At 56.7% G+C, this 23,702-nt stretch overlaps 1 protein-coding gene across 4 annotated transcripts; it reads left to right on the forward strand.

Annotated features, from left to right (window-relative positions):
• The first annotated feature begins 222 nt into the window (after positions 1–222).
• Positions 223–22,006, forward strand: FBXL19 (F-box and leucine rich repeat protein 19). Of its 4 annotated transcripts, XM_077314553.1 has the most exons (13): positions 223–1,519; positions 1,701–1,751; positions 9,427–9,631; positions 10,344–10,565; positions 10,691–10,777; positions 11,676–11,891; positions 12,642–12,674; positions 12,995–13,135; positions 14,052–14,776; positions 17,299–17,462; positions 18,524–18,685; positions 20,314–20,532; positions 21,730–22,006. In XM_077314553.1, the coding sequence occupies exons 3-13, from the start codon at positions 9,458–9,460 to the stop codon at positions 21,951–21,953; spliced, it is 2,367 nt and encodes a 788-aa protein (XP_077170668.1). In that variant the 5' UTR covers positions 223–1,519; positions 1,701–1,751; positions 9,427–9,457; the 3' UTR covers positions 21,954–22,006. The 4 variants fall into 4 exon arrangements, with proteins under 4 accessions (XP_077170668.1, XP_077170667.1, XP_077170670.1 ...); XM_077314552.1 differs by lacking the exon at positions 1,701–1,751; XM_077314555.1 differs by lacking the exon at positions 1,701–1,751 and having other exon boundaries at positions 229–1,519; positions 10,422–10,565.
• Positions 22,007–23,702: the final 1,696 nt, after the last annotated feature.

Genomic DNA, 23,702 nt, shown 5'->3' on the forward strand with positions numbered 1-23,702 from the left:
CGCCATCGCCGCCGTAGTCCAAACATCTCCTCTCCGGCCCTAGCGACCCGAGCAACCCAAGGCGCTGAGGCGCGGGAGCCGGACTACGCGCCCCACAACGCCCCGCGCGGCGGCTGCCGACGCCATCTTGGCCGTAGTCCCCGCTCCTCCCCGGCGCCTATAGAGCCGGCTGCGTCCGGCGGGCCCGGCGGAACTACGGCTCCCGTCGGCCCCCGCGCGGCGCTGTTCCCGGTCGGGCTTCCTGGGGCCGCCATGATGGGTTTTTGTGTGTGTGTGTCTGTGTGTGTCTAGGGGAGTGAATGTGGTGCGTGCGTCAGTATGTGCCAGTGAGCGGGCGGCTGGGAAAGGGCAGCGGGGAGGAAGGGGAGAGGATGAGAGGGGCCGGGGGAGGGGGCTCCCACAGCGCCCCGGGGCCCCGCGCTCGCCCCTCTGGGAGGCCCGGGGGGGGCCCCAGCCCCGCACCCAGCCTGGAGGGGGGTGGGCGCGCGTGAAGCCCTCCCTTATGTGGGGGGAGGGGCAGCTGGGCAGCTCAGAGCCCCCGTGAGGAAAGGGGCGGAGGGGGGGCACCGGGGACGCCCCCTCCCCTCCAACCAATTGCCTTCTCGCCGGGGGGGGGAGCTTGGAGGACCCCACCCCATTGCACAAGCACAGGGGAGGGGGCTGCAAGGTGAACAGCTGCCCCCTTGGCTTCCTGGGCCGGGGGAGGGGGCTTGCTAGGGAGGGGGGAGGCGAGGGATGCCCCTCCTGCATTAAGGGAAGGAGAAGGGCTCCACACTATTTTGGGGAGGGGGGCAAGGAGAGACACCCCCCCTCGCGACCCTCTCCTCCGGGCTCCGAAGTGAATGGAGTTATTAGAGTAACAAGCCAAGAAAGGGTGAAGTCTTCCCCCCCCCTTCTCCTCCTCCTCCTCCTCCTCCTCTTCCAGCCAGCCCAAAGAGTGGGGAGTGGGCTTCGCGAGGGGAGTGGTCTGCCTGCATTTGAAAAGGGGAGGGTGGGTGTTTGGGCAATTGTGGGAACGCTCAGTGGTGGCAGGAGAGGAGGAGGAGGAGCCAGGAGGGAAGGTGGGGAGGGAGGGAGGGGGGTAACTGGAGGGCTGCACCGCGCATAGGCAATGCCAGGGCTCCGTCCCAGATTAGGGGTGCTCCCCAAGTAAAGGTGTGCGGTGGCGGAAAAGGGTCCCCCCTCCTTCCATGATCCCAGGCAGGAGCGCCCCCTCCCCACCAACCCTCCCGCTGCTCCCCTCCCAAGGGCAAGGAAGGAACGAGTGAAGGGTAAAAAGCGGAGAGGGGGCGAGGCGTGGGGGCACAGCTGCCGTGGGTCGGGCATAGCCTCTTTGGGGAGAGCGTCCTGCCCATCATCCTCTTCACACAACCCCCCCCCCTCACCGTATCCGTGGGGGGGACGAAGAGAAAGAGACACGCACACGCCAACCCTTCAGCAACTGGGCATCTTTTCTCCCCCCCACCATGACAACAAATCCAGCACTAGAATCGCCATCTACCCCATGGCTACACAGCAGGTGAGTTAACCCATCATCGCTTGCCTCCCCTCGACCCTTCTTGATTTGAAGCAAGGGGGGGTCCTCCTCTCATCCTCAGGCACCTTTCGCTGGGATGTGTGTGGAGAGATGTGTGTGTGTGTGTGTGCGAGTGTGTGTAGCGATTGTAAGGCATCTGTAGAGCATCTTTTCTCTTTCCAAGACCGCTGATGGGTGAGGAAGGCTCTCCCGTGGTCGCTTGTGCACCCCCAAGGTAAGTTTTCCGCCTCTCTCAGCTTGGCGGAAGAACGCGTTCCAGGAATGAAACCTGGACCCCCCCCCAAAACCTCCTCCCCCCAAATCCAAACTCTTCCCCCACCCTGAATCTCCCCATTCAAAAGGAATTCTGTCTCCAGCGATCTCATGCTTTTGAGAGGTCTGACTGTTGATTGGCACGAAAATGAGCCCCCCACCCTCCCCAAAACAAGCGTGTGCAGGTGTGGGTAGGGGTGGTTGTGTGAACGCACACGGCATGTGAATACATCACAACAACTCGGTTGCAGGGAAGGGGGAAGGCTCTGGAGAGCTCTCTGGCGGGTAGCTAGAATATGTTTGTTTGGGAGGGGAGGGAGTCAAGAGCCAGTGTTACCCCCCCATCTTGAAATGCAAGGCATAGGATTGTGTGCCCCCCTCCCAAACCCATTGCAAGTCTTCCCTATCTCCTTTGTTTTGTTTTCTTTGGCATTCTTCTCTTTCACCTTGGGTTTGGATGATTTGGGTATTCCTTCCCCCCCCAAAAAAAAATAAGAGGGAGGGGAAAAAATCCGGTTCTGAAATGCATCTTTTTTTGCCAGGTGGATTGGAAAGAAGGGGGTGGGGGTTCACCTCTGGGTGGGCTGGAATTGAGAGACGGGGAAGGGGGGCATGCTGTAAGGAGCAGGATGGCTTCGGTGTACGTTGTGGGGGGGACCAACGTGGAACCAAAGTTTCTCCTCTCCGATTTCCAGGGGAAGGAATTACTGGCCGTAAAAGCCTCTTGCCTCTGTGTGTGTTTCTCATGTTTTAACCCCCGGGGGTGGGAGGGAGAGGGGATGGGCCGTGTCAGCCGATTTCAGGGGGGGGGGACCCAGCCCGAGGATGGCTTCGGTTCCCTGCCTCAAAGAGCTGCAGGGTCCAGAAGGGTCTGCTGGAAGGGGCTTGCTCCTGAAAGCCGCCTGCCTTTAAAAGGCTTTTAAAGGGATTGGGGAGGGGGGGGGAGCCGAGGAGATGTGTCAGGCAGGCTGCAGATGGCGTAGAGGATTCACAGGGATCCGGCGATCGGCACCCGGGTGGGCCCAGCTGAGGCGTGCGGGATCCCTCGCCAGGACCGGACCTGTCAGCTCGGAGGCCAAGTTGGGGCATTATGAGGTATCGGAGCCAAGTCCCCCCCAGGCAGGAGCATCGGGACGGCATGCTTGGGAGCGAGAGAGAGGTGGGAGGGAGGGATCGTACAGGGAAGCAGGGTTTGGCCAGGGAAACAGGCGCTGTCACCGGGCTTTCCACGGGAAGGGGGCTGTGCATGCAGGGTTCGGGGATTCTAATACTGGTGGTGTGGACCTGTGCAACAAGATGGACTTTATGGATGCCCCTGGAAATTGTGCCGGGTGCGACACCCCTCCTGAACCCTCTCCTTGCTTTGTCCCAGTCTGATCTCCCAGATGGAAATTTCAGAAATCAAGGGATGTTAGAACGGGGATTTTTTTTTTTTTAAGAAAATATTTTTTTGCAAAACATCGAAGTGATTTAGGTGCTTATGCATTTCGGGAGTCTCCCCTCTGCCCAGCCCTGCTCGTAGGGAATGGAAATATTCGCCCCGATCTCCAGCGCTTTCGTTTGATTTGAGCTGTCCCCTTTCGGCAGCACCTCTGTAGTCCTGCCCCCCCCCCCCTGAAATTTTCTCAGCATCACCTGCTTTTTCTGTGCAGCCCCTTGGCTTACGTTTCACGCCTTGCTCTCCAGCGGAGAACGTGTGCTTCTGCCTTCACCTGCATTTTGCTTGCCTCTCTCCTATGGTCGTATCCTCCGCGGTCGAAGCTGAGGATCCCGCTGGAAGGCCCTTGAAACGCGCGGCTGCCGCGGAAACGGGCAGCTCCCCTCCTGCTCTCCTTCCTCCCCTCTTGCTGGCGCTTTCGGTAGAACTTGCCCGTGTTCTGAAGTCGAGATGACCCACATTCCCCCGCGCCCTATCATTGGCTCCCGGCTTGTGATATCACGACACAAGGGATGTTCAGCCACGTACGATGCGGGCAAGCCTGGAATTGCTGTTGTGTGTTCAGCAGTGAACTTTGGTTGTGGAAGGAAGCCCAGGAGTGTGACTCTGATTGCAAGTGCCTCAGGGCAGGGACCTTAGTCCTGTCCCACGCGAACCTATCCCGCTCTACCTGTGTACGCTGCTGTGTATAGATCGAAGGTAGCACCGGAACAATTAACGTTAACTACGCCTTCTCTTTGCGCTTTTTTGCATCTCACGTGCAAGGGCTGAATGGCACCCAGGTCTCTCTTCTTCTCCCCCAGAAAGTTGCCCCCTTAGCTAAGGCAGGCCCCTCTTCTTGCCTCCCTAAATGCATCCTTCCTCGTTCTTCAATTGACCCCTGGCCTAACCTGTGCACCTGGGCTAGGAGCTGGGGCACTATGCCATTAACTGGCCCTCTCCAACCTGGCTGGCCTTTTCCGGCCTCCCTTCTTGCAGGACGTCCAGCTGGGCCGTTGCCTCTTGGTCGTCTTGGCACCTTGCGGGCGGCAGCAAGGACCACTGCTCTGAGTGCCAGCCTCCGTTGAGACTTCTCTTCCTCCCTGGCTGGGATCTCCACTGGGTGAACTGGGAGGAGGGAAGAGGGAGGGCTAATGCGGCATCTTCCTCCACTGGGTGGAAGGAGAGGCCGGGTCAGGTGCCCCCAACCCCAACTGCCCCCTAGACCAGGGGTAGTCAACCTGTGGTCCTCCAGATGTCCATGGACTACAATTCCCATGAGCCCCTGCCAGCATTTGCTGGCAGGGGCTCATGGGAATTGTAGTCCATGAACATCTGGAGGACCACAGGTTGACTACCCCTGCCCTAGACAACTACCTCTTCCTTTTATGTTCCCCCTTGAGCTTTTCTCTGCACTCCCAAAGAACGCTGTGTCCAAAACGATCGCTGTTAGGTTACTTAAATAGCGAAGCGCAGAAAGTTGGGGCAATGACTGATTCTCCTCTCTCTCTCTTTGGGGGTGTGCCTCTATGGCATAGTTGTGCCTCTATGGCATAGACCACCCCCCGTCCCCCTCAAAATACACCTCAGCACTGTTTGCTTTTCTGTCTCCTCCACAGAGTCTCCTCCACACACGTTCAGTGGCTTTTCGGGAAGCCCGGGCCCCAAGATCTCGGGTTGCGCATCAATGTCATTCTTGCATCCAGATCACAGCTTCCGATTTTGCAAAAGGGGGCTTCCGGATCAGGCTGCAAAAATCCTGACTCTTTTTCATTGTCATTAAATCGCAACAGGGCTAGGGAGGCTAGCTTGTTCCGAACGACATTTCCTCTTTCTAAAAAAATCCGATAGTGTTGTCTTAAGAGGACAGAATATTTCCCCCCTGTCCTGTTTCCGTGCCCCAGTCACCCGGAGGGAGCGCTTTTCGGGTGAAATCGGTCCTCGACTTGCCATTTTAAAGCGGTGAATTCTTGACGATTGTATGAAGAACTAACCTGGAGCAAAGCTCTCCCATCTTCTAAGATTTTGCTTCTCTCTAGGCCCCCTGGGCATCTCTTGCCTCTGGGATTCCCACACAGCTGCCTTCTTTTGGACCCTGTCTTTATGTACACGTTGGCTTCTAGAACTCGCAACCAACGGCTGCGAATGCCTGTCATTACCGGGGCTGTAAATGCATGTGTCTTTTGTAACGTCAGTACACGGAGGAGGCGGAAGACTTAGGTCAGAAAATTCAATCCCTTGGTTTTATCCCAACAGACCCCATCAGGTTAGCCCTGTTTACAACCCACCCTCTCTTGTTTCCCCCCCCCCACATCTCTTTTAACTTTCACAATGCTGTCTTGAGTGACTTGCTTTGCGGGTTAGATTGGCTACCTTTTTTTTTGTCTTTTAGCTACCCTTTCCCCCACGAATTTGCATGTCATCCTTGCGCAGGGGTCCGCGTTAACCTTTTCAATATCGCTCCTCCTTTAGTATGTGCTGCCGAAGCAAGCACGTTTTTAGATACCAGAACCTGTGCCTGTATCGGGAGGAATGCCTCCAATCCACATCTGGGTCCAGCTCTCTTGCCGTTCTAATACTTTGATCAGAAGACGGGAACTCATTTCCTGTGAGCGTCACTTTCCCCCTCTTCGCTCCAGGGCTCAATTCACGACTTGCTGCTTTGTACTTGAAGAAGATGAAGGGTTTAGTCACAGGAGGGTCAGGGTGTCTGTCTTCTCCCCTGTTATCTTCACAGGATGGACCTCAACTCTGGAGCATTAGGGGAATGACTTCTGGCCCCCCCAAACAGGGACTTTTCTGTGCTGGCCCCCAACAGTGGAATTCCTTCTCCAAGGAGAGTCTCCTGGAACCATCCCCTTGCAGAAGTCGGACTAAGAACTTTTAATTAGGACTTAATCTTTTGTTTTTGCCGTTGAGTCGCAAACTCATGACCGCCCCCTTGTTAAAAAATGTTCAGAGGGGGTTTGCCGTTGCCTGCCTCAGAGCAGCAACCCCGGACTTCCTCACTTGTCTCCGATTCGAGGACCAGCCAGGGCCGACCCTACTTAGCTTCCGAGACCTGACGAGATCATCTAGCCGGGTCATTCAGGCCAGGGCGACTTAATATTAATTGTCCTTTGCTGGGGCTTGTACTGCTGCAGACTCTGCTTATTCAGTTGGCTTCTAAAGCGTGTTTTATTGTTAATTGTTTACTATTGATTATCCATCATTCCAACTTGGGCCTTTCGCGTCTCAGTCCGGCGCTACGCTGCAGCTGCCCCGACCCCCAAAGTTAACTGTGCGACAAGGCGGTGCAAAGCAGAGGACCTCCTCCCGGACATGTCCCCTGCTCAGCTCTTGCGTTGGCAGTGACTCCGAGGAGAAACGAATAGAACCGGCACACAGCTCCATCCATGCTCTTATTAATATAAACACCGAGGTGGTGGTGCTTCATTAAGTCCGGACAGAACCACGGGAGAAGAAGTAGGGTCAGCCCACCCCAGTGCCGGGAAGGAGAGTTTTTAATTTATTCACCAGGAGTTTTATTTTGTGTGTGTGTGTGTGTATATGCATAGTGTTTGGTTAACTTCCCTGCTCAAGGGTTCGCCGGAGAGACTCTCTCGCTCCGCATTGGGCACGCCGGCCTTCTAAGCTAGAGTGATTTCTGATTGCTCTGCAACATTTCTCCGAGGCGTAATGGGTTTCCCGAGAGAGCCGTAAAATATAATGTGAAAAAGAGGGCGCACTCAAAGACAGAGCACTACCAGAGCAAAGGTTGGATCTGGAGTTCGCCTGCTGTGAGCAGGAGGGCTCCTCCGGACCCGGCCTTGTGCATTTTGGACCCGAAGTTCTCAGAGGACAGTCTTTGTCCCGGTAGCGTGGTGAGCGTCCTGGATGCGGGAGGCCCACAGCATCGTAATTCAGCTCCTTGCCCTTGGGGGTTGGTCAGTCGTGTCCAGGAGGTCATAAACACCTCTCTGGGGTAGGGCGTGAATCCGACCAAAGACAAGGGTCATCTGGGGGATCCTCCCTAGACTTGAACGGTCTAAATAACTGCCAGCCAATGGCTAGGATTCCATTCTTGGGCAAGATGCTTGAGTGGCTGGTGGTGGTGACTCCGCTTCAGGTGGTTTTTTTGGGAGAGGGGACGGATTCTGTCTAGATCTGTTTTAATCCAGTGTGAGACCCCGGATGGGAACAGCCTTTGCGCCCAGCAGGGCTTGTTTCTGCTGCTCCATGCTGTTTAACATGAAACCAGCAGGAGAGATTTCTATGGATTTGGAGGGAAGGCCCAAGAAGACACCAACGGCACCCAGCTGTAATGCTCCTTCTCTGCTGGCCCTCTAGAACAGGGGTAGTCAAACTGCGGCCCTCCAGATGTCCATGGACTACAATTCCCAGGAGCCCCCTGCCAGCATTCGCTGGCAGGGGGCTCCTGGGAATTGTAGTCCATGGACATCTGGAGGGCCGCAGTTTGACTACCCCTGCTCTAGAAGGTCCTGAACACTTGCCTGGAGAAGTTGATGGGACAGATGAGGGCCAGGGAAAGCCAACAAAGCAGGGGTGCTGGGGTGGGAGTGGGGAGCAGCGAGAACCAGGAGTCAGTCTGTCCAGGGGTGTGGGGAGATTGCCCTCTCCAAAAGAAGCCTCTCAGCAGCTGGACGGTGCCGCTGGATTGTGGCCTGCAGCGGAGGTCCAGGTCTCCCCCACAACACTTAGTGCTTTGGCTGGTACTGCAGCTACAGCCGTTCCCCAAGAAGGGTGACCCTGCCTCAGGGAATACATCCCGGCTAGACTGCTGCAATGAACTTTCCCTGGGGCTCCCCATTTGGGAACTCCATTCGGCTCAAAGCGTCGCAGCGGTGCTGTTGTCGCAGGCGGGATCGTGTCGCCCCTGTGCCGAAAGCTCGGCACCAGATACCTTTCTGTTTCTGGGCAGAATTCAAGCGGACGGTCCTTATTTTTGGAGCCCCTGCGTGGCCCAGCTCATCCCACAGTGTCCCAGTTGCGAGTGACCATAATCTTCCCAAATTTGTGCCTTCGGGGGTGAAGCTCTTCCAAGCGGTGGCTCTTTCCTTTCTGAATATCTTTCCCCTTCCAGGTCTTCCAGTTGCTTTCCTGGCTGCCTTTTACACGGGCTCCTCGCTCACTAACTAAGACCCTCCATCTTTTAGCGCCGTCGTCACGGACTCCTTCTGGCTCGTGGAGCTTGCCGCTTTGTGCCCTTTTCTAAACAGCTGGTTTCGTGGCCACCGATGACTGGCCCTTTTCGGAGCGTTTCTTGTGATTTCAACGCATTGCTTTATGTTTGTGAGCTGTCTCCAGCAGCCAGGCACATTTCCGAGATAGATAAAATAAAAACCTGGTGCCCTGGCCACCCTAAGGAGCTGTCCACTCTGTCCGATGAGGGTTCTCGTTGGCTGAGCAGGTTGGTAGCTCCCTGGTTTTGACTCGGAGCACGGCTCTGCTCACAAAAGGAATGGGAGTCTTATGCCCAGCACAAGAAAGGCGCAGGCGGTGGGTGAACATGGACAAGGCAGTCTGTTGTAGAGAGTCAGGGCACATGGAGTCCCCACGGCTGCTCAGGCCAAGGAACCTGGTCCCTTACAGCAAAGATCTTAAAGAGGGTGGGATTTCTCTTGCAGCTGGCTTGTAACGTGTCTTGCCGCTGTGTCAGCCCCACAGTCCAGATCTCTGGGCCCACTTCAGCCTCAGGTTTCTGTGAACACGGGCAACACCTCCTGCTAGGGCTGGGGGTGGGACCCAGGAGTCCTGGGTCTGTAGAGAGCAGTCGAGAGGGTCTGTCGGCTCCCGCTCGGGCCCGAGACTCTTTTCACCCGGAGCCGGTTTTGACGGCATCTGCATTCTGTGTTTCGTTTCCCCGGACTTTGCACAGGAACGAGTGGGGCTGTTGAAGGGAGAAGAACGGGCCGATCAGCTTCGGTACTTCCCATTTTGACTGGCAGCCTGTGTGTGTGTGTGTGTGTGTGTGTGTGTGTCCCCAATGTGGGGATTCTTCTGCTCTGTCGACAATAAGAGATTTTATCCCGCAGCTTTCCTGCAGCATCTTCAGGGTGCCTCGTAGGCTTAGGACCCAGCGCCGGTCCCCACGTCCGTTTAGTCTGTGTTCCAGCCCCTCCTCCTCCGGCACCCCACGCCCCCCCCCCAAGTCCCGATCCTCACCTGCTTGTCTGTTCTTCTCTTTTCCCTCCTCCCCCCACCCCCGTCCCCTCTGCAGCCCTGTTAGTAGCTGAAGCGGGACCTAGCCAATGTCGTCCAGCAAAGGGGCGGGGGCTGGAGCTCGCCGGCGGCGGACGCGGTGCCGGAAGTGTAAAGCTTGCCTGCGGTCGGAGTGCGGAGAGTGCCACTTCTGCAAGGACATGAAGAAGTTCGGGGGGCCCGGGCGCATGAAGCAGTCGTGCCTCCAGAGGCAGTGCACGGCGGTAAGTGGGGAGCCGGGCCGGTGGACGGGGGAGGGAAGCGGTCCCTGGCCATTTCCGGTCCTCATTGTTGCCATCATAGAATTGTGGAGTCGGAAGGGACCTCCAGGGTCATCTAGTCCAACCCCCTTCAGAATGCAGGAAATCCACAACTACCTGCCTGCCCACCGTGACCCCAATTCCATGCCCAGATGATGCCCCCCCCCCCGCATCTGTCAAGGATCTTTCGATTAGAGAGGTCTTAAAGGGCCTTTAGGCTGATCCTGCATTGAGCAGGGGGTTGGGCTAGATGGCCTCTGTGGCCCCTTCTAACTGTGTGATTCCTTGATTCCAAGCAGCAGCTGGATAGATCTGTATCCTGGGTACTTTAGGCTGATCCTGCATTGACCAGGGGGTTGGGCTAGATGGCCTGTGTGGCCCCTTCTAAGCAGCAGCTCGATAGATCTTTATCCTGGGTAATTTAGGCTGATCCCGCATTTACCAGGGGGTTGAGCTAGATGGCCTCTGGGACCCCTTCTAACTCTGTGATTCCTTGATTCCAAGCAGCAGCTGGATAGCTCTGTACCCTGGGTGCTTTAGGCTGATCCCGCATTGACCAGGGGGTTGGGCTAGATGGCCTCTCTGGCCCCTTCTAACTCTGCCTCTACAAAGCACTCCACTTGGGCTTCCCTTTGGAGCCGCTGTGCGACACACAGCCTGCGGGTTCCGTCCTCAGGAGCACCTCCATCCGGCCGCGCTCTCTCACGGTAGCCACGGACCTCCACGCTCACCTCCCGATCTGCTGTCATTGCAGCCAGTTCTACCTCACACAGCTGTGTGCCTGGTGTGTGGGGAGGCCGGGAAAGAAGACACGGTGGAGGGCGAAGAGGAGAAGTTCAACCTGTCGCTCATGGAGTGTACCATCTGCAACGAGATCGTACATCCGGGCTGCTTAAAGGTGAGGTCGGGGCAGGGAAGGAGTCGGGACGGGGAGGGGGGGGGGAGTGAGCCCTGTGAAATCTTCCCCCTCTTCCCTCCCCACACACACGTGTGTGTAACCTCTGCTGCCCCCTCCCTTTGCAGATGGGGAGAGCCGAAGGAGTCATAAACAACGAAATCCCAAACTGTTGGGAATGTCCCAAGTGCAAGAGAGAAGGCAAATCGATGAAAGTAGGTGTTTGGGGGTGCCAGGAGGGATGGGGTGGGGGGTAGGCGAACGGTCTTGGGGCCCTTTGGTGTTCGTCCTTGCGCGGAAACCCATGGGCTCAAGCACACCAAGGTGCGCACGTGGTTTCGGAAAACCCCTTTGGGATGCCAAAGTCCCAAGGTCCCAGGTGGAATGCTTCTACGTTGAGGCCTCGTGGTGCGCTGGGCCGGCACCTGCAAGAATGGTGCAACATGCTCTCTTGGCAAACGTGTGACCCGAGATGTGTGTGGGGGGGTGCTTCTCCCTTCCTATGCCCCCCCCCCCCGTTCTCTCCCACAGCCCCCTCTCTGCCGTTTCCCCTTAGCAAGGGCCCACTTCTTGATTTAGAACCTGACAGCTGGGTGAGGTGGGGGGGAAGGAAAGCGATTTGGGAGACGAGAGGGTTTTGCAGGGGCCAGGGAAGGGTTCTCTTCCCCGTCCCTGCAGGAAACGTTACGAATAACATACCGGCTTGGGAGGACCGGGATTTCGTTGTAACATGTCCTGCCGCCCGAAGAGGCGCTCTTATCTGGTTTGCCATCTACCATCTTGCAAACCCTGCTTCGCTACTCCCTACGCAGAGGAAAATATCGTTTCATTAACCTGTTCCCCGATCTTGCGTCGGCCATTCAGGGAATCGCAGGAGCTCCCGCCTGGGGCAGCCTTCCTTCTTGCCCTTTCAGAGTTGCTGCCTGGCTTTTGCTTCCGTTGCCAAAGCAGAAGGGGGCGACAGGCTCCCCTGCTCAGCCCCTCCGCGGTCACGGGACCCCCGTAGGAGGCAGGGGTGGAGGGGAGCTGCCGCCCGGGATCCAAACCATGCCTGCTCAGTCCACTTTGCAGCGACCTCACTGGTTTGCACGCCTGCCGTCCTTGTGCTTTCAGGACTCGGGCGATGGCACGGGGAAGCGGCGGTCCGACAACGGCGAGGAAGGGGTCCGGTGGAAGCTGACCGACGAGCCTGCTCAGAACAAGAAGAAGCTGGCACCGGCCCCACCTCTTCCCCCGCCGCCCACGGAGGAGACCCAAGTCCAAGCCGGAGTCCACAAGCGCAAGAAGGAGAAGGAGCTGCCGCCCCTGGACACAGGGCCCAAGAAGAAGGTGAGTGCCTCTTTGTGGCAGTAACTAGGCAAGGGAGGAGTCTCTACGGTTTCCCTCCAATCACGTGGCTCCTTTTCCTACAGAACCCAAGTGTCCCAGTTCCCACCTGGGGCTCCCTCCACTTTTACAGGCCCTTTGGCAGCTCTGTCAGGGCCCTCGGTTCTTCTAGGAGCCCATTCAGCAGGTTGGGGCCAGGACCGAAAAGGCCCAGGTTGGGACCAGACACACTTGCCAGGGACCACAAGCAGATTAGCAACCTGGGGGGGGGGGCATAAGGAGACCAGCAGTCCCTCAGGTGGGCAGGGCCCAAGACGCGAATGGCCTTAAAGGTTAAAACCAACAATGCAGCTGCCTCAGCACAGGCTGGATACGGGCTCTCCAAGATGAGCCTGAGAGGACCCTGGCAGCTGCATTCTGCACCAGCTGCACTTTCCAGGTCAAGGACAAGGGTGGGACCATGTGGAGCGAGCTACAGGAATCTAATCTAGAGGTGATTGTTGCATGGCCCACTGTAGCCAGACAGTCCAGGGACGGGTAGGGTGCTAGTAGCCTCATCCAGCGAAGACGGTAAAACGCCGTCAGGGCTACTCCTGTGACCGGGGCCCCCATCGAAAGGGAACCCCCAAGGCCCTTCAAAAAGGGGGTCGAAGACAAGACCCAGAGCTCTGTAGCTTCCTGGGTCCGTCTGCTTAGGCATGCTGGCTCAGCTGTTCCACCGAGCTTCTCTCTTGTTTTGTTTCTCTCTTTCAGTTAAAAGGCACGCGGGAGAAGCATTTGAAAAAGGTGAGCCCGTTAGGTATTTCCACCCAGCTGGGTGTTTCTTTTTGGGGCGTGGGGGGGGTCGTCAGCCGGGGAGGGAGGTCTTGGGCAGCCATTAGAGCAGGGTTGGCTCTCCAAATGTCTATGGACTACAGTTCCCATGAGCCCCTGCCAGCACGTGCTCTGTGCAAAGTCCTTGCCCATCTCAGGCAGGCACATCCAGATGAAGGCTCGTCCCTCTGCTTTTTATTCTAAGAACGACAAAGCGCCTTTTCTGTAGGGAACGTCCTCGCCTGTCGTCGTCTGTGCCCTCGCCCCCAGTGAGACTTTGTTTCTCCTTGCAGGCCACGGAGCAGCCCCCCGACGGGAACAAGTTGCAATCCATGCAGACCTGGAATCGCACGGGCAGCGGGGACTTCGAGGTGAAGGGCACCATCTCCCACCCGTCCATCCACCTGAACCAGATCACGGCTAGCGACTTAGAGGTGAGGAAGGGGGGCGTGAAGACGCGAGGGAGGGAAGACACGAGGCCACTCAGGGAGGCGGGCCACGATAGTGACTGGCAGCACTTTGGTCATCTTGTGCAAATTGACTGGGAATCCCTGGCTCCAAAGACAGTCGCCTGGCCCCAGCCTGCTGGAGTGAGCTGGACGCCTAAGACCGGGGCCCTCGCGGGGCTGTTCCAATTCCACAGGGCTTGCAAGGCTGCTCTCTTCCATCAGAGTACTGCCTTTGGGTGGTGGAGGAACCCCTGGAATGTTTTCCAGGCTCTGAGCGTGGTGACAGGCCCCTCGAGAAGACCCGGTTCGGCAGCGGTGGGAGACAGGCTGGTTGACCTAGACAGACCACTGGTCTGATCCAGAAGGGCCCTTGCTGTGTCCTTAGGCTGGAGGTCAGCCGGTGGCAGCCTTGCTTGCATGGCCTTGCGGAGAGAGGGGTCAGCAACGAGGACAGGCGTTGAAGGGGGGGCTAGGGGGCAGGCTGCACCTGGGGCCCCAAGGGACAGAAGACGTACGCTGGATTTTAGAAAAGAGGGATAGCGAGGGATTCCCTGCCTGAAAAACTCTCACCGAATTGCCATTCCCAAAACACTTGGTGAGAAGTCGCAGAAAACCAGCTTCAAACTGGTTTCTGCCGAGCGAGCGTGGGAGCGCCCATAAACAGCAGGCGCTTCTGTCATGCTTCTCCTTGGCCACCAGGTGGGGATGTGGGCCCACGATATCAGGGCACCTGCCACTTCTCAAGGCCTGGCTGGACGAAGGTGTACTGGCTTTCACAGCAAGGACACCCTCTGGGTTTGGGAACCTTCTGAGCTGCTTTTCTGGTCAATCTTTGCTATCCCCATCTGGGGCCAGCAGTTCGGTACCTGTCTGACGACACCCCCTTCCTTTTCCCCGCCAGAAACCGAAGGTCCCTCCAGGCCCCTTGGAGCCCTCCGCCCAGTCGGACAAGACCCACCAGCGCGAGAAGCTGGAGCGTTTCAAGCAGATGTGCCAGATGTTGGAGCGGGTGAAGAACAGCAGCAGCTCCAGCTCCAGCTCGGATTCCGACTCCGACACGGACTCGCGGGGCTCTGACGGCTCCAGCGGGGGCGTCTCGAGCCACGCCGCCTCTCCGGCCACCCGCTCCCAGCGCCTGGCTGCCCTGGGCTTCAGCGCCAGCGAGGAGGAGGACGAGGAGGAGGAGGAGGAGGAAGACGAGGAGGAGGAGGGCGGGAGGCGCAACGGCAGCTCGGAGACGGCCCGCAACGGCAAGCAGCCGAAAGCCCGGGGGAACTCTCAGGAGAAAGAGAACAATCACCGTCCGTCCAGCAGGGGGAGCGAGCGAGGCAAGCAGCTGGCGGGCGGCCGCAAGGCGGGCCGGCCCGCCGGGCAGACGGGACTCCGCATGGTGGCCCGGACTCAGTTCCTCAACTGGCCCCTGGTGCCCTCCCCTCCCAAGCCCCTGCTCCAGCTGGAGAGGCACGTGGTCCGACCTCCCCCCGACAGCCCCGAACCGGACTCGTTGCCCCTGGACAGCGGCTCCGACCACATCATGCAGCGGGACATTTGGCTGGCCGTCTTCCAATACCTCAGCTATCGGGAGCTGTGCGTCTGCATGAGGGTATGCCGGACGTGGAGCCGTTGGTGAGTGGCCGCGTTTGCCGGCGGAGAGCTGAGCGGGTGCCCCAGAGAAGCACGAAGGGGGCGCTGTTGGCGGAGAGGTACCCGAGGCTCTGTGTGAACGGCGGGTGGGGGGAGATCGGCGGAGGCGCGGCCGATGAGCGCGTCTTGGTTGGCGCTCCCGTGTGGTGCCTAGCCCTCGTCTGAGCAGTTTCGTTGCGCGGTTTCGTTCCGCGGTTTTTTATCCCGCTGCCCGGCAGCCGCGTTGCTCTCCACTTTGAACCCACGCAAAATCTTCGAAGCCCACGAGCAAGCGGAGAGGGTAAAGAGGCAAAAGGAGTAAGCACCACCAGTAACGATGGTGACCAGGGTTCCTGTCATTAGGACAGGCACTTGAGCCTGGCGAAGGATTTGCTTTTAACACGGACCGTTGAGGCTTGGAAGTGTGCCTTTGTGCGCCCTGTCGGAGATGCTTTGCCAGCGCGCATGCACAGTCCGTGTCGGCGCAGGCCAGCCCGGCCGATGTTGGAACCGGAGGCTCCTGATACGCTGCTTCACTCTGTTGCCGTTTGCTGATAAGGGGAGGAGGGGTTACCATGGGGCGGGGCTAAACCTGCGCCTGGTGACGGCGGCCAGTGAGAATAGAGCTCGCGCCGAGTTTTCACCGCCTGCCGTGTCATAGGCTCTTGTCCTTCTAAAGAAATTCTGTCTAAATATCCGGAAGAAGTTCCTGACAGTCAGAGCGGTTCCTCACTGGAACAGGCTTCCTTGGGAGGTGGTGGGTTCTCCATCTTTGGAGATTTTTAAACAGAGGCTGGAGAGCCATCTGACGGAGAGGCTGATTCTGTGAAGGCTCAAGGGGGTGGCAGGTGACAGTGGATGAGCAATAGGGTTGGGAGTGTCCTGCATCATGCAGGGAGTTGGACTAGATGACCCAGGAGGTCCCTTCCAACTCTGTTATTCTATGATTATATGATCACCCTGGAGTGTGGCAGAATGCTGGGAGCTGCCTTTGGGGTGAATGGCTATCGCACAGTGCCCTGTGGAATGACGGAAGAGGAACATGTGTTTTACGTTTTGGCGTTTGGGGGGGAGAGCCACAAAGCTCAAAGAGCAGAGATCGACAAGGGAAGCGTGCATATGCATGCCGTTAACATGCAGTCTATCCATTGCACTGGCAAACAAGGGTAATCGTGCCCCCCCTATTTTTAAATCCTTGGCATGAGAATTGTGGCATAGAGATTTGAGGCTGACGCATGTGCCCCAGATCAGGGGCCATTTTGTCCTGCCTGCATTTGCTGTCTCTTATCAGGCTCTTATCAGGCCCGCCTATACCTTCCGCCGGGCTTCCCGTACATGATTCAGAAGGGGTACCCTGGCACCCATGGGGTTGTGCCTCATGGCAGGCAACAGCGCATTGCACGGAGCAAATTGGTTGCCTCGGCTCAGCAGCTTTTCTTCTGGCTACTGGGGGGGGGGCGAGGAGGGGGCCTTCCTTTTCCGGTTTACCCCTTTTCTCTCCTGGCTTCCGCTCGCTCTCAGCAAGCGCTCCAGGAAACTGCCATCCCAAGGGGCTGCTGGCTTCTCTCCCCCTAACGGCTGGAGCTCACAAAGAAGAGAGCAGCAAAAAATAGTGCAGCTACATATATGCAACAATAAGTCGATCAAAGTTTCAAAGTCCTGCTTCTTATTCAGCCCCTGGGCGTCAAGGGAGAAATTCTCACTCATGCATGGTGAACGGGATTCTGGTACATCCACATGGAGGATCAGTCGAGACAAGAGAAAACACCTCCTGCAGTCACTCAGTTAAGAGGTGAGACACAAGCCATTGTGAGCCAGGTGATGCTGAGAGCTCCTGTTCTGAAGAAAATCATGAAACAAGCTTCGTTCTTCCGGAATCCTGTTCAAGCATGCATTAGTGAGAATTTCTGCCTTGACCGGCAGGGGCTCGTGGTAATTTCAGTCCACGGACATCTGGAGAGCCACAGTTTGGACACTCTTGCTCTAGACAGTACACCGTTGGAACTTCTATGTGAACTAAGAATCGCATTAGGGTCAATGCCGGAGATCTCCAGCATCCTTGGGGTCTCTAATACACATGTCCAAAGAGAATGCGGGGCGGAGGGAGAAGGAGCGAACCCTTTCCTTCCCTGGCAACGCAACTGGCTGCTCTTTGCCCCACTGAGGGGTCCCCCAAATAAAACACGCGAGTACACTCTGTTGTGTGACCACCCCCCACTTAGACCAGATTCCATCCACAGAGAAACACACCACTACTATTCAGCAATGACAAACATTGTGCGGATTCATTTGCCCAGCCTGGCGTGATCCTAAATTCAGGCTGCAACTACATGTCCTATGGCCGGGAGGTTCTGCAGGAGACCGGCTTGAGGGGAGCACTTGCTCACGGAAGTCAGGGCCCCCTCTCCCTTGAGCTTCCTCGGGACACAGTTTTGGAGATTGCCTCCGTCAAAGCTCCCTCCTGTGCTTGTGGCTGTGCTTCCACACGCCTCCTGAACGCGCTCTTTCCCTCTGTCCCCTCCCAGGTGCTGTGACAAGCGGCTCTGGACGCACATTGACCTGAGCCGTCGGAAATCCATCACGCCCTCCATGCTGAGCGGCATCATCCGCCGGCAGCCGGCCAGCCTTGACCTCAGCTGGACCAACATCTCCAAGAAGCAGCTCATGTGGCTCTTGAACCGGCTACAAGGTGTTGTGAAGGAACCAGGGGAGAGGGAGAGGAGGCGGTTGGTCGTTCCTGGCCTCTGTAGGAGCCGGGCGGGAGGCCTGGGCTCTTGGGAAGGAGAATGGAAATGGGATTGGGAAAAGGAAAGGGGCGATGACCAGAATGTCCGGGCCTCGTTTGTCACCCAGAGGAGGATTCTTGGACTGGCCGAGGGCCGTTTCTCACTGCTGTGGCAGATCCACACCTGAGCAGCTCCACTTTAGATGGTTCTGGGCCGTTCGTGTGATGGTGGTCTTCCTCCATTCAGAACATAATGGACTAGATTTTTTTTCTGACACGGTGGTTTTTGTCCCCTGGAATCTTTGAGTTTTATAATTATATATATATCCTTGACTCACTAGATGAGTGACCGCCACTTTTAACCACTCATTTTTGCTAAAAATTCAGGTCCAGGTACTTTTCCTCACCTGAAATCTTCCCAGCAGAGCCAATAAAGGCCATCTGGGGCTGTTTCAGGTAAGGGGAAGCCCCATAGCGAAGAAGGCTTGCATTCCCAATCCCGTAATAGGATCCCCATCTGAGTTTGACCCCCCCCCCCAATTTGCCTCTTTTTTTAGAGAGAAAAAAATAAGTGCTGGGCACTCTGATCCCCACATATTAACAGGGAAAGAATTTCTCGGTACCCCTAAGAGAGTGTCACCGATTTCCCCTCCCTGCGCTGCACCTCACCCTGCTCTAAAGGCTCCCCCAGCACTTAGATGCAGCTTGTCATTGGCCTATAAGGGCTACAGTTGGTGCTCTGGTGCATCTAAGAGCTTTCTGGATCCTGGCTCAGGTTTTGTGCTTGTAGACATCCGGGGAAGGTTAGCTTGGAAAACAGGCGGGGAAGGAAGAGAGGAAGTCTTGCGCGAGGAACAGGACTGAGGAGCGAGGAGCAAGGGTTTATAGCTCCCGGGGAGAAGGAGGGGAGGACCTCCATGGGGCAGTCGATTAAGAAGGGGAGGGACATCCGAGGGGAGGGGAGGAGCCAGGGGTCAGGCTTCTCCGAGGCTCACCCACCCCGTGTCTCCTCCTTGCCCACCCAGGCCTCAAGGAGCTCATCCTGACGGGCTGCTCTTGGTGCTCGGTGTCGGCGCTCAGCACCGCCAGCTTCCCCTCTCTGCAGCTCCTGGACTTGCGCTGGATCGAGGACGTCAAGGACTCGCACCTCCGTGAGCTGCTGCTGCCTGCCGCAGACACTAAGCCGGGTAAAGCTGGATCTAGCCCACAAAGTTGCCGCAGGGGAAGGGCGTCCGGGGAGGGAGGCGGCGTGCGACGACTTGCACCCTCAGGCCCGCCTTCTTCGGCACCCAGTTTATTCCACGTGTGCCGGAATACAGATAAACAAGCCGCCCGTGCGGCAGGGGAGGAGAAAGGCTTTTGTCCGTAGTTCTCGTGGTCGGACGGTTGGCTGCATTCGTAACCGGTGGAGGATGGTTGTGCAGGCATGCATCTCATGTGCGGGTCAAATGCCATCAAGGCACAGCTGACTTACGACGACCCCATCGGGACAATCGATTAAGCAGAAGCGGTTTGGCCATTGCCATCCTCTGCAGCAGAATCCCTTCTAAGTCCTGACTCCGATTAATTTCCAAGATCTGGCAAGGCTGGATTACCCCCTGCCATCTTCCTTCGCGTGCATTTTAAGGAAGCAAAAATTATGGCAAGATCCCTCCTCTTACCCATTCCAGTTATTTATTCCTATCTTATTAACCTGCTTTTCTCCCCACTGGGCACCCCAAACCAGGGTACAGTATTTTCCCCCTGCCCTCCCCTCTCCATTTTATCTTTGCAGCAGCCCGGTGAGGCCAGTTAGGCTGAGTGTGTGACTTGCTCTAGTAAGCTTCCATGGCAGAGTAGGGATTCGAACCTGGAACTCCCGAACCCTTGCCTCACACTCTGACAACGGCTGTGCCCCACTGGGGATTAATTCAACTCCCGTTTTCACTGGAAACCATGTCTCTGTGTGGAAACAGAGTCAGGTTGATAACTACTGATTGATTATTTTTATGAACAAGAGAGAACTTCCACCTCCAGAGAATAATTGTGCTCCCCCTTCCTCTCCCAAAAGGCAGGAAAACATTGTATAGAAATCATGGCATGCACGTGTGTTTGTGTGTATGCATACACACACACACACACACACACACACTTATCAGAACTACGGCAAACAGCATCAGCAGCCAGAATTCTCTTTTTAAGTGTGAGTGTAACATAAACTTCCGTGCACACGGGACCAGGAAATAGTGGCAGAACGCTGCATGGATGCCATGGAGAGGGAGCAAGAGGGAACCTTTGCTCCATAGCAACAGGCCGATTCAGTAACTAGGGGTGGAGAACCAGCAGCCACGGAATCGTCTGCACTGCAGCACTGAAGGACACATTTTCAAAATGGGACAACTTCTGCCCATTTCCTCATTTTCCCCTCTCCCAAGCTGTGCTCAGGGTTCCCCACCCCATAAGGCCCCTCCTTCCCGCTCAGGGAAAAATCATGGTTTGAGATGTGCTCGTAGGTCCTTTAATTCTGGTTTTAATTATGCATTTTTGCTTGTTTTAGTTGCATTTAAGATGTGATTTTTCTTTTAAATGTATGTTTTGATTTTTTTCGCTGGCTTGGTGGCCCTTGTGAGGACCAAAAGGCGAGGCATAAATCCCATAAGAGAAATGTATAGATAAAAATGGTCCAAGCCAGGCCGTTTAACATTTCAAAAGAATAATTTTCCTCCAGCGTTCTTCAAGCAGGCGATCAAAACGTATCGCCAGAAACAGACTGCCGGACCTGGTTCATCTCCGGCTCATTCTCGTTCTCCTTTCTCCTGACCCTTCGCCCCCCCAGGCCAGACCGACAGTAGGGGCCGGCTCCAGAACGTCTCCGAGCTGCGTCTCTCCGGACTGGACATCACGGACTCCTCGCTGCGTCTGGTGATCCGGCACACCCCCCAGCTTGCCAAACTGGACCTGAGCCACTGCAACCACGTGGGCGACCAGTCTGTTAACCTGCTGACCGCTGCTAACTCCCCGCTCCGAGAAACCCTCACGGAGGTCAACCTTGCCGGTGAGTCAAGGGAGCCGTTTTGAAGCGGACACCAGAGGTCTGTTTTCAGTCCACCTCTGACCGGATCCAAAATTTTAGAGATGCCGCCGTTGATATTATTACTGCTTTGCAACCCCAACATTTCAGAACATTCATAGAATCATAGAGTTGGAAGGGGCCACACAGGCCATCTAGTCCAACCCCCTGCTCAACGCAGGATCAGCCGAAAGCATCTTAAAGCATCCAAGAAAAGTGTGTATCCAACCTTTGCTTGAAGACTGCCACTGAGGGGGAGCTCACCACCTCCTTATGCAGCCTATTCCACTGCTGAACTACTCTGACTGTGAATTTTTTCCCCTGATATCTAGCCTGTATGGTCGTACTTGTAGTTTAAACCCATTACTACGCGTCCTTTCCTCTGCAGCCAATGGGAACAGCATCCTGCCCTCCTCCAAGTGACAACCTTTCAAATACTTAAAGAGGACTATCATGTCCCCTCTGGCATTCAGGGGGGAATGGTTTACGTTACTTGTTAGATTTCACTGTGTACCCTACCTTTCTCTCCAGAGGGACCCTGGAGCAGCCCCCGTCTCTCTGTGTTCCTGAGGACTAGATACTCACCCGCCCTTTAGTTTGCGTTGCACTCGTGATCTTGCAGATAGCCTTTGTGGAGAGGGATGGGGCCTTCCCAGAGGCCGTGCCTCTACCCTCGCCTTCCCTGTGAAACAGGTCCCTCAGAGGTGACCACAACTGCAGAAAGACCCTTGACTCATCTGCTCCCCCCTCTTTCTAGAGAGCCAGTTTGGTGTAGTGGTTAGGAGTGCGGACTTCTAATCCGGCATGCCAGGTTCGATTCTGCGCTCCCCCACAAGCAACCAGCTGGGTGACCTTGGGCTCGCCACGGCACTGATAAAACTGTTCTGACCAGGCAGTGATATCAGGGCTCTCTCAGCCTCACCCACCCCACAGGGTGTCTGTTGTGGGGAGAGGAAAGGGAAGGTGATTGGAAGCCACTTTGAGCCTCCTTCGGGTAGAGAAAAGCGGCATCTAAGAACCAACTTTCTTCTTCTTCAGTAATCTCAGGGCTCTCTCAGCCTCATCCACCCCACAGGGTGTCTGTTGTGGGGAGAGGAATGGGAAGGCGACTGTAAGCCTCCTTCGGGTAGGGAAAAGCGGCATCTAAGAACCAACTCTTCTTCTTCTTCCTCTTCCTTGCAGGGTGCAACCGGCTGACAGATCAGTGTCTACCCCTTTTCCGCCGCTGCCCTCGCCTCTCCCTCATCGACCTGCGCTCTTGCCACCACGTCACGCCCGAGGCCTGCGCCCGCTTTGCCGAGGACTCTGTCTCCAACAGCACCTCCGTCCCTCCCGCCCCCGGCTCGGTGCCCCCCGGGCCTCTGTTCCGTTGCCCCGAGGAGAAATTGCTGCTGAAGGACAGCTAATACCCGCCCTGGGGTGGAGGCGTGAGCAGACTCGGCCTCGCCAGTCGGATGACCAGACCGGACACGGACTCTGAGAGAACCTTTTTACTTAAAGCCATGCACTGAACCGGAGTGGCGTCTCCACCCCCTCGAGGTGCGCAGCGAAGAGGGTGGAGGGCCGCGCTCCCCCCCCCCTCCCGTCTGGCCTGTAAGGGGGGGCAGGCCACCCCTCGCTCCGCCCCCCCGGCCATCCCCCCTCGTTCCAGGATGGAGCTACGGAGTAAGTGGGGCCCGGGGGTAGCCTTGTCGCTTTACAATGTTGGGGAAGGTGTATTCCTCCCATCATGCACTGCGCCGTTTCTTCCCCCCCCCCCTCCACTCGTCCGTGCCACAGTTGGTACCACACGCTTTTGGGGGAGGGGAATTTGGGGAGAGACACCCAGCCTTGAAATGCTGGCTCTCAAGATAGGCAGCTTATTGCACGGTGTCGGACTCTTTCTCTCGCTCTCTCCTCACCCCCCCCCCTTCTCCACACATCTGCACTCTAATCTCATCCATCCCCCCACCCCACATGCTGCCTTTATACTTCTGAAAGCTGTGTGAATGTGTTTCTGTCGGTCTCTCGTCCCTCATCTCTCTCTCCCCCCCCCCATCGTCCTTCTCCCAATGGTTTGGTTTTTGCAGTGTGGCATCATTGGGGGAGTGGGTCAGGGGAGCCGGGCAGCTGATCACTTACACGCCCCCCTGCCCCTCCTCGCTGCAGGCCCGCTGAAATTCCGTCCACCTCCCCCGCAGAGTGTGGGTTCCCACGTGTGCCCAGCATCTGCTCTGCGGAGAACCAGGAGGCGACATTCTTTGTAGAGATGTAGCGCCACTCCCTGTCGGCGTGGGTGCATGGCTCCCACCCGGCCCTCTGAGACCTCCCCTCCGCCCCGTCCCGTGGTGGCCGACCACCCAAACCTTCAGATGCACAAGCTGCCGTCTGTATGAGTGCTCTCTCCGCTGCTGTATTGTTTACACATGGAATCAACCTGCCCACGCCAACGACACGCGTGCGCACGGCCCCCGCTCCCCAGCGAATGTGCAACCCCCACCCTTCCTGCCCCCCTTCCCCGACCGCCCCTTTCCCGCACACCTTCAGGAGTCTTACTTTTTGTACGCACAGTGTTATATGGGTACACTCCAAAAAAACGCTTCTGCATTTGCAGATACGGTTCCTTTTTTGATGGTTCTGTTGACGTGGCTCACGCACGCGTATGTATGCGCATCCCGGGAATTGGGCAGGGGGTCCTTTTTTGTTTTCCGTATGCCACGCTCCGGAGCGGTGGATTTGCCCAGCCCCACAATCTTCCTGGAGGCTGATCGAGCCAGAAGGACCCCGTTTTTCGAGCTCCCCTAGCCGTAAAGGTGACAAGACCCAGAATGAAGCAGGAGTTTTCTGACGGCAGAGTTCCAGATTTCACAGGGGTGTGCACGGAGCCTTATTTTTGAAGGCCTTGCCCCCCCCCTCCATTTCCAGCAGAAAACTCCTCTACATGATGGAGGGAGGGCCACATTAATTTTTTGTGCCCTAGTTTAGCAGGTGCCAGGAATGTGTTGATGTGGTATAAAATTATACCACACTCCCCTCCTCAGAGTTCTGTTGCTTCAGTTCTGTGTCACTTGGGCTACTCTGCTCCTACAGTTGAATGAAGGCGGTACAGGCCGGAGATGGCCGAAGTGGGACTGTGCCATTTCAGGCTAACAGGGAGGGACGTAAAACTGAACATT

Source organism: Paroedura picta, chromosome 16, assembly GCF_049243985.1.
Source record: "Paroedura picta isolate Pp20150507F chromosome 16, Ppicta_v3.0, whole genome shotgun sequence".
NCBI classification, from domain to species: Eukaryota; Metazoa; Chordata; class Lepidosauria; order Squamata; family Gekkonidae; genus Paroedura; species Paroedura picta.